Source organism: Podarcis melisellensis, assembly GCF_964234715.1.
Source record: "Podarcis melisellensis genome assembly, chromosome: 1".
NCBI classification, from domain to species: Eukaryota; Metazoa; Chordata; class Lepidosauria; order Squamata; family Lacertidae; genus Podarcis; species Podarcis melisellensis.
This window is the reverse complement of record NC_138528.1, coordinates 48,861,402-48,871,569: the sequence shown is the minus strand read 5'-3', so window position 1 is coordinate 48,871,569 and position 10,168 is coordinate 48,861,402. Positions and strand designations below refer to the sequence as shown.

Below are 10,168 nucleotides of genomic sequence, written 5' to 3'. Positions count from 1 at the left end.
ATAGCGGATTTGCAGGATTATAGGTCATAAATCCTGTTTTTCCTGAAATCCAGGGGGGTGGGAAAGTGCTGTGGAAAATTCCTATGAATGGCTGAAACGGATGATAATATCAAACTTCTTAAAACTGGTCCTCCCGTGTGGAGATAGCTGGCTGATGGAGATGGTTGGGTGTGTGTTGGTTTCTGACAGGTCACTGTACTCCTCTTTCTCCTCCAAGAGCAATGGAGTTGAAGAAATGACCTTTCTTTCCTCTCTACTGAATACTTTCTGGCATAGATTTGCCAGCCCCACCCTCCTGTGGCATGTCAGAATTTCTGTTGGATTTCAGTGCTGGAAAGCAAACTTTGAGGGGGGAAAGAATGACTTGAAGCAAAATGAAACAAGCTGCACTTCCATTGTCCTTCAGGCAGCATCAATGCGCCTTTCTAAGGAGGACTAGTTTATGGCCACGCACGTTTCAAATTGTCAGTATAAATCCTTGGTTATTAAGAGCATGTTCTTTCTTTTCTTAAAAGCTCGCAGCTGGTTGGGGGAAGGGGTAGAATCATAAAGTCTTAACCTGGCGAGCCAAAAACCAAATAAGGAACAGCCCGATGCTCCAAGTGGAAATAAATGGGACTTGCATTGGCAGAGCATTTGGAGAATCTGGAGCCTGAGCCTTCAAAGTTTTCTTTTCTTTTCTTTTTCTTTTGCATTATGATGGAAACTATCTGTTAGGAACTGGGAATTGAACTGGAAGCCCTTCCCTGGGCTGGAACTGGAGAAAGGCCAGCTGTCTCAGCAGCAATTTATTGGACTGTAAAGAGAGGAGAAAGAAACAACACGGCAGTAAACAACTTCAGGTTCACCCAAAGTGTTTTATCTGCAGAAAGGGGTAAGGACTCTTCCTGACATGGCCCAGATGCTGCCGCTGCACTTTGGAACCTGCCTGTGGGCAGCTTTGATGCTCTGTGTGTTTGCAGGATCCCGGAGACAGACAGGTAGGAAGCTCACCCACAACTGGAGAAGGCTGCTCTGCAGTGGGCAGCCAATATATTTCTGTTATTATCTATGCAACCTTTCGGGCTATTTTGTGCATGAGTGCCAGTGGAGGGTTTTCCATGGGCTTCTTGCAGGACTAAGGTTATCTGATAAAACTCAAGAAAGGATTGCTACTGTGCCAAAGAAAGTAAGTCAGGATCTTGCTAGAGTGAGACAGTTAAACAGACACAGATACTTTCTACTGAGTTTTCACACACCCCTTTCACATACTTTCTAAGGAATGCTGTAAATATCAACAACTTTTCCTCTGTTTAATCTCTGAAACAAGCATCTGTTTGTATGGGACACTCATGCAGCTCTTCTCTCTTGGAATTAATAGCATGTTAACATCATCTGGGAATTTTCCAGCAGCCTTCAAACATAGGTAGTAGTTGTGCGGCAGGTGCTTTGTGAGAAAATCTTGACTTTATTAATATTTCTGCAGTGGTTTACTCTGTTGCTGTATTCTGCTTCCGAGTGCTGCTCACACTGTTGCATTCACAAAATGGCAAATGGTTTTGGACTAACAATTCCAGAGAGGGCTAGTTTCTGACTGGTCTATTTATATCCTGAATTTCAGTAGCCGTTTTCTTGATACCTCACTCACAGAAGCAGGAGTTTGGATTTACCGTAGTGACATGATTGTGTTGGTAAGGTAATCAAATGTGAAGTTGCCAGATCCTGGTTAGGCAAGCAGCTCTTGTTCCTTAAAAAAAGTGGCAGGGTTATTATTTCTTTTTTAAAAAAATATTATACTTCACTACAAGGATTAAGTTAAATGTTAAAGGTTAAGTTACAACAATTTAAAATACAGCCGTCTAAAACAAACCACATTCACAATAATTGGATGGGTCCCAAAAACATACACCTCGGGTGGCAATGGCCAGGGGAAAAGCAATATTTTTAAAGGTAGCACAAAATAGGGCTTTTCATATCATTTACTGAAGGCATAGGATGCCTGCCACTGCCAACAGAACTTTTTTCTTTTTAAAGGCTTGGAAGTCACTTGGGTGAACTCAACAAAACAGATGTTGAGAACTATACTACCTTCACCATTAGTGTTATTTTAATGGAATATTTCTGTTCCTGCCTGTCAGTCTCAAAAGACTTCCTGAATTATGTATTATGGAGAAATGAAATGCAGCTGCAATCTGAGCTTTAATCCAAAACTGAAGACAGCTGGCTTTGATCAGGAGACTGCAACCTGGCTAGAGGCATCATCTTTTCTAAGCCAAAGTGCACAGCCTCATTCTCCAAGCAACTTCTGTGAGTTTTTCTCCATGACTCTGGGGAGAATTACTCTAGAAGGGAAAGCTGGAAGCTGTCTACAATAAGGAAAGTTACAGAAACAGCAGATGTTATATTTCTCGCAGGGACCTCCTTAGCTTAATCTAATAATCCCAATGGTGAAATTCAGAAAATACATTTCTAGAGCAAGCCTAACCTCTATTTTAGTTCTTATCTTGCCTCTGTAAGTTGAGAACCTTAACTTTTTACATCTGTGCCAAAAATGAAAATATTGTAGATTAGGAGTTCCCACTGGCTTTTTCGTTCCAACAATACACTGAGCCTCTCCGTGCCTTATTCCCAAGGGTACTTGCCTAGTTTATATATATCATTACACTCCACTTTACGTCCCTGGCTTTTTAGAGCCTGTCAACCTCCTTCCCTCCCGCCTCATGGCTTTCAGAATTAACCTTTATATCATTGCATTTTGTATGTTTTCCAATTCTAATTACACACATTACAAAATAATTCAAAATTTAAATTTAGAAAGGTAGAAAGTTTCTCATTACAAGACTTCAAACAACCCTGCTAGTGATGTTAGTTGCTTACAATAATCTTTCAGATACCGTATAAATTTACTCCAGTCCTTTTGGAATACTTGATCTTGTTGGTTTTGGATTTTTCCTGCCGGCTTTGTGAGTTCTGCAAAGTCCATCATCTTCATCCGCCACTCTTGTTTTGTTGGTACTTTGTTGTTGTTTTTATAAAATATTTATTAAAGATTTTCTTAATACAATAAAAAAAACAAAAAACAAAATAACATATAACATTATAATAACCATATTTTCTTCACTTCTTTGGACTTCCTCGCATCTCTCGTTCCTGCGTTCCAAGTTTATCGAACTTTACCCAGCAATTTATCACCTTGTTTCAATTCTTGTTTTATAATTTTCCTATATTGTGTCTCTAATTTTAGATATTATGAAAAGTGTTGGTCAGAAATTAAAAGGGATTTAGAAGGTTGGTCAAGAATGAAACTTTCCTTGTCGGGCCGAATTGCTGCTATAAAGATGAATGTATTGCCAAAAATGCTGTTTTTGTTCCAGACTTTACAGATTGTGGATAAAATGGAGTGTTTTGGGAGGTGGCAAAGAGATATTTCCAAATTTGTCTGGCAGGGCAAAAAGCCCAGAATTAAGTTTAAGATATTAACTGATGCTAAAGAAAGAGGGGGCTTTGCCCTGCCAGACTTAAAGTTGTATTATGAATCAGCAGCTTTCTGCTGGTTGAAAGATTGGCTGCTTCTTGAAAACACTGCTGTTTTGGATCTGGAAGGTTTTAACAATGCTTATGGATGGCATGCATACTTGTGGTATGACAAGGTTAAAAGTCATAAGGCTTTCAAGAACCATATTGTCAGGAAAGCAGTGTTTAATGTCTGTACAAAATATAAAGACTTATTGGAAAACAAGACCCCAAGGTGGTTATCACCAATGGAAGCTAAGGCCCGGAAAAGACTCAATATGGAGGCCAAATGGCCGAAATATTGGGAAATATTAGAAAAAGATGGAGATAATTGGAGGTTGCAGAGTTTGGAGAAACTAAAAGATAAAGTGCGAGATTGGTTACATTATGCTCAGATTAAAGAGGTTTTTAAGTTGGATAAAAAGATAGGATTCCAGGTGGAAAAATCAAAGTTGGAAACGGAATTGTTAGAACCTAAGACTAAGGTACTTTCAAGAATGTATAACTTGCTGTTAAAATGGAATACACAAGATGAAACGGTCAAATCGGCTATGATAAAATGGGCACAGGACATTGGGTACAATATCATGTTTGCTGACTGGGAAAGGTTGTGGACCACCGGTATGAAATTCACGGCATGTAATGCCTTGAAAGAAAATATTATGAAAATGATATATAGGTGGTACATGACTCCAGTCAAGCTTGCAAAAATATACCATTTGTCTGATAATAAATGTTGGAAATGTAAAGAAACTGAAGGAACGTTCTTTCACCTCTGGTGGACTTGCCCTAGAGTTAAGGCTTTCTGGGAAATGATATATAATGAGTTGTTGGTACTTTGTTGCATGCATAAACAGTCTTTTATCTTCTCTTAGTATCTCTTCACTCACTATACCCAATAAAAAGGCTTCTGGTTTTTTTACAAAAGTATTTTTAAACAATTTAACTCATTACGGTATATCTCATTTCTCACAAAGCCTTTACCACTTTACAAGTCCACCACATGTGCTAAAAGACACCTTCCTTTTCTTTACATTCCCAGCACTCATTAGTTCCTGTCTTATACATTTTGGCAAGTTTAGCTGGTGTTAAATACCATCTATACATCATTTTCATAACATTTTCTTTAAGTGCGCTGCATGCAGTAAAATTAATACCTTTCGTCCATAACCTTTCCCATGATTCTAATTGAATATTATTTCCAAAATCTTTAGCCCAATGTATTATCACAGTTTAAACCTCTTCAACTTTGGTACGCCATTCCAGGATACTTGCCTAGTTTTGGACTCCACAGTATAATGCACTTCAGACCTGCTTCTGTATGCAACTCCACTTGCAAAATATGGCCTGGTGCTGCCTCCCACAGTCCCTAGCAAAGAAATCTGGGAACAGCTGAACTGTTGGGTCTGGGGACTTGTGGCCCTTCAGTCATTGGTAAAATGCAACTCCATCATTCTTGAGCACTCACAATGTTTGCTGCAGCTGATGGAAGTTGTACTTCACAATATCTGGGGGGCCATGGGGCTCCCACTTCTGGTCTAGTCTATGGGTTGTAACAATGGAGCGCACAAGTCTCTGCCAGGGGAAAATGCAGGATATAAATAAATATATAATAATGCCTAAATATTAAATGCAGAACCAGCTAAGTGATCTTCTTGCATGAAGTGGTATACATTTTAAAATAATAATAATAATAAAGATTATTTTATAGTAAGTGTTATAACTGAGATTTTGACCTCAGGTTAATATTTAACACAAATTAAAAGAAATCTCAGAAAATCAGGCATATATGTGAAGGAGGATAGGTGAAGAGATGTTGATTTAAATACTATTTTCTCTATTGTTTTCCAGATGAACAAATTGACCTCCAGGATGCTCCAGATACAAATGGGGTGGAGAATGCTGGCATCATACTAGAGGTAATTTAGGCAAAAGCAAATCCACAAAGAAAAGGATGTGAGGTTCCTTCACCTTTGGCATGCCCTGCCGATATCACTGCAACAGCTCCAACTTCTTGGCTTACAGCTACCCAACCTTTCATTTTGTTGGTGCCAGGAGGAGAAGTGTGATTGGCATTGTGTAGCAACAAGGACACACTTCTGCCCCTTCTTTAGTACTGAGGAATGTGGCTGGGCTAGGTGGGAAGATGGTCACTGTGCACCTAGGAGCTTAAGAATCTACCATATATTGAGTTGGCAGCAGCTTTTGAGAGTGACTGGGGAAACCCAGCCAGATGGGCAGGGTATAAATAAAGTATTATTATTATTATTATTATTATTATTATTATTATTATTATTATTATTATTATTAAGCGTTTCATGCAGGGGGCATTCCAAGCTCTACCTGGAGATGCCAGAGATTAAACTTGGGACCTTCTGCCAAGCAGATTCTCTACCACAGCAATTGGCTACTGTTACCAATGCTTGAGGCAAATTTCAAAATTTTTGTATAGGGTATGGTAGCAATGGCCCTCAATAACATTAGTCCTCCTTGGCTCTTCATTTTCGACAGAGATCATTATACTGCACAATGCCCCCTCCCTTTTACAGCCGCTCCACATTACTAAGGATTTCAGGTTAAGTCATCAGTTGAAGCTTCAGTGAGGAGAAATGGAACTCCCGAGAAACACTGTTTTCTGCTTATGTAAGCTATGGTCCACAAGATGGCAGCCTTGGGCTACTTCTGCTCATTAGACTGAGCTAGGTGGCTGGGCTATGGGAAGGAGATATGGAAACATTCTGAACTCTGACTGTGCAACAGGCCAGTTGAGTGACAGAGAACACATTAAGTACTGGGCTACCAACATTTGCTGTTTCACCACTTTCTTTAACAGCAGTATTTCTTAAGGTGATAGTCTTCATCCTTCAGAACTGGAACCCACCATTAACCTTCAACAGGGAACCCATGCTTAATATTTATTCTCCCTCTGTATGTGTGAACCTTCCATACCCTTTCCTTTTTAAAAAATAATCTTAAATACACACACACCATTGCCAACAAAACAGGGGTGATATCAGTGATGCACTCTATTTATTATATTGGAGCACAATTCATTTTGAGGTCTCAAGCAGCCAGATGCAGAGGGGTATCTGAGCAGTAATCTTCGCCTAATGTTCGTGAGCTTTGCTTCTTAGCCTGTATCAGAACTTCCTGCCCTTATTTGTGTTGAAGAGCTAGAATTAGGAATGCAGGAAACAAATCTAGGAGTAGGAATGATGTGGTACTGGATAGTTCCACAATCCTACCATTGTGAGCAATATTCTCTTGATGATCCCTCACTCCATCTGCCATGGCTAGCAGTCTAAAAGACACCCAAGCTGGACAACATGCCTGTAGATGGGTACAGGCTATGTTGGAAAGGAAATTTTGGATAAGGAGTCACAGGGCTAGAATGGAGTTAAAATTAATCTAGCTCTAGGCATGGGGAATTTGTGACCCTCCAGTTGTTGTTGGACTTCTCTACCCCAACGGTTAGGGATGAAGGGAACTATAGATCAACAACATCTGCAGGTTGGTTTCCCATCCATGCATTGGCCCAAAGATAGGACTTCCAAGTGTCCTTTTTATCACCAGTTAATTCTCATGAGCCAATCTAAACTGGATTGTAGATGCCGTGAATAGAGAAGAGTCCACAACAAGCCATTTGAATGGTGTCAGGAATAGTTTAATAACACAACCCAGATGACGCAAGCAAGTAAGTCAAGTCACATGCAACAATAGAAGACAAATTTTATCCTCCTGGCCATTAGCCACTCTGCCCTGAGCAAAAATTAATTCTTGAGCATGATCACTTCTTACCATAGAGGAAAAACTGTCTGCTGATCCTCACAATTCTATTCTTCTTCTTTCAGTTACTTTGGAGAGGAATTGAAATTATGGCCAATGAGACAATCAGGATTGAGGATGAGGAGTTTGCCTCTCTGCGTCCCACCAAGCGATTACTCCGGGTCTTTCAGCATGAGATTCCAAAAAACCCAGACGGGATTGAAGAGTACCTGGACTTCCTCTCACAGTCTGACACCCCTATAACTCCACAGGAATTCAAGAAGCTCATCTTTACCACTGTCTACTGTGCTTACCAAATTCGCTCCATTCAAGGCCTGGAGAAAAACCTCTGGATCAACCTTTTCTCTCAGCTGGTTATTGAAATACTCCGTGATCTCTGCAAACGATTCTGTTCGAAGGAATCTATGGATTCTGTTCAGCTTCTGGCTTCTAGGCCTTGGCCGGAAATGCCTGTCTATATTTCCGCACTGAAGAAATTCTACCAGTCTAGCCTAGCCAGGACCCAAAGAGACTCTCATCCATAAAGGAGAAATCTTGGTCCCTATAAGCCAAATTATTATGCAAATATATATATTTTAGGTTCATTCTCCAGGAATGTGCACAGGAGTGTCACCCTTCCTGTTTTCTTATCTCTGGTGTAGCTGCTGCTTAGCTTTTCATTGGATTTATATGATTAGCATGTTGCTCAAGGCCTCTGCCCTGCGCTCTCTATAGGACATGCAGTTCAGATGGCACTTTGCTGTTGATTGGAATTGGGTTACTGAGGAAAAATGGAGTTACATGTCCCTGCTCTTGGCATTTTTATGTGTTACGCTGCAATTTTGTGTGTAGCGAAAATTACAAGAAACCAGATCCATGTTAAACACTAGGGAGATCTTACGAATTGTAAGAACTGTTTACCAACAGAACATGTATCTTCTTAGAAGGGAGCTTTTACGAAATTATGGACAAACATCAGTTCAGGAGGCTTTATGTCAGAAAGAAAGTGAGGAGACTGAAGGGCCCAATGGGGCAGTCCTTCCAGCTTAGTGTTTCTTCTTGTATAACATAATATTCTTCAGGTACAGTGTACAATTTGCCCTAAAAGCCACTATGTCAGAAAAGGGTTAGTTTAGTTCTACCAGGTTTGCCATCCAGACAGCGGTTGAGCAAGCCGTTGGGCACCTGGGGCGGCGCGTGTGCCCTGCGCCCAGGGGTGGGTCCAGCCGCTCATGGGGCACCGCGGGGCCTCCAAGGAGTCTGCCTGCCTCCTCCCACTCAGCCGCCCTACAGCTGAGGGGGAGACAATGGGCGGAATGTTTGGGGCAGCACTGGGCCTGCGGGCGCTTAAGCCATTGTGCCAGAAGAGAAGCGTGGCTCAGGTGCACTGCGGGCCCCGCGGTGAGTGCCGCCCACCATTTTGTCACCCCCCTCAGTGGGGACACCCAGGGCAGTCCGCACCTACCGCACCCCCCTTGCTATGCCCCTGCATCCAGACCGTTTGAAGGAAGCAGTTAGCAAATGTAGTAAGATAAGAAGATAAGACTGTTCCACAATCTGCAACTTTAACCACTGAATGTACCATAAGCAAGCAAGCTTGCTTGGCTCCACATATGAATCAAATATGCTTTGTGTGATAAACAGTGCACTAGGGAAGCCATAGGTGAATTGTGGTATCAAACACTTGTGGGAATTTAATTTTGAATGTATTAAGGAATGTGCCTTTTAGGGAGCTGTCTGTATGGGATTAGTTAACAGAGTTTGTAAGCAAATGAGACTAGGGTGTTGCATATGTTCTAGTTGGGACCTGATATAAACTTGTAAGGGCTATGCTACCTTTTAAAATGTGAATATATAAACTTGTGACAGCATTGTCTTAGCCAAGAAATATCTTTAGTCTTAACCTTGGCTTTTTAACTTAACCAATCATTGTCTGTATGCAGAAGTGGGCTTCAGCAGGTGTCTGTGCAGGGATATCCCAATCCTATACCAGATGTATTGGTCAAAATGCAGCATGCCAGGGCCAAGCAAACCGGGAATAGATGCCCCAGCACCCAAACATGGAAACAATGCTTTTAAAACAGCAGAAAAACTTATACCACAGAACGGAACTCTGTGGGTTTGGGTCCCATTCATTTGCTGTCAAAGTGGCTCTAGGCAGCTGCATAGCTTTGCCCAATGGACATATGTCTGGCTTCGATAACAGAATTTATCCATTTGCAGCTCCAAAGCTTATTAATATGGAGACAACTTGAGTTGCCCTTCAGGCACCTAACCTATCTGTTGAAGGCAGCATCTGTAGTCATCAATATATGCAATAGCCAATAATACATTGTTGTGTTAACAACACAGCTGTGCACACAGAGGCCAGAAGTGTTAAGTGGGCAACATTCCACATCACACATGATGGAGTTTCACCCTTCTCCTGTCTCGCATGCAGTCTTCTGTGTTCCCTCCAGTCTTGCTCTGGACCCCAACCCTCTACAGCAGATTATGGGGTGCACAGAGGGGAAAGGGGAATTGTTTCCACCATCTGTATTCTGCTAGTAAATAAATACCATTGGATTTACCCTATTTAGTTGATTAATCAGAGGGGGGCATTTTTAATTGCAGGGGGCAGCTAAGGGCAGACGTATTCTTGGGTTTAAGGCTATGTTGGTTTCAGTTTTTTATGGAAGTAGTTAATGCTTATTAACTCACACTTCCTTCAATATTGAGTTTTTGGCAATATTCAAATTTATTTATATTAACAATTGCCTGTTAATTAACTGATTACCTCTCTTTGTAACCAATCTGCCTCACATTCTTTAATAATTGGCAGCTCCAAAACATACTACCATGTTCCATGAACTGATGGTGGAGGTAGCTATATCTAATCTAATGCATCTAAATCAATCTAATACATCAAAAC

The 10,168-nt window shown here is 41.0% G+C and overlaps 1 protein-coding gene across 1 annotated transcript; it reads left to right on the top strand.

Annotated features, from left to right (window-relative positions):
- Positions 1–408: 408 nt before the first annotated feature.
- On the top strand, positions 409–10,010 carry FAM180B (family with sequence similarity 180 member B). Its single transcript, XM_081902534.1, has 3 exons — positions 409–980; positions 5,344–5,411; positions 7,344–10,010. The coding sequence occupies exons 1-3, from the start codon at positions 893–895 to the stop codon at positions 7,800–7,802; spliced, it is 615 nt and encodes a 204-aa protein (XP_081758660.1). The 5' UTR covers positions 409–892; the 3' UTR covers positions 7,803–10,010.
- The last annotated feature ends 158 nt before the right edge of the window (positions 10,011–10,168 follow it).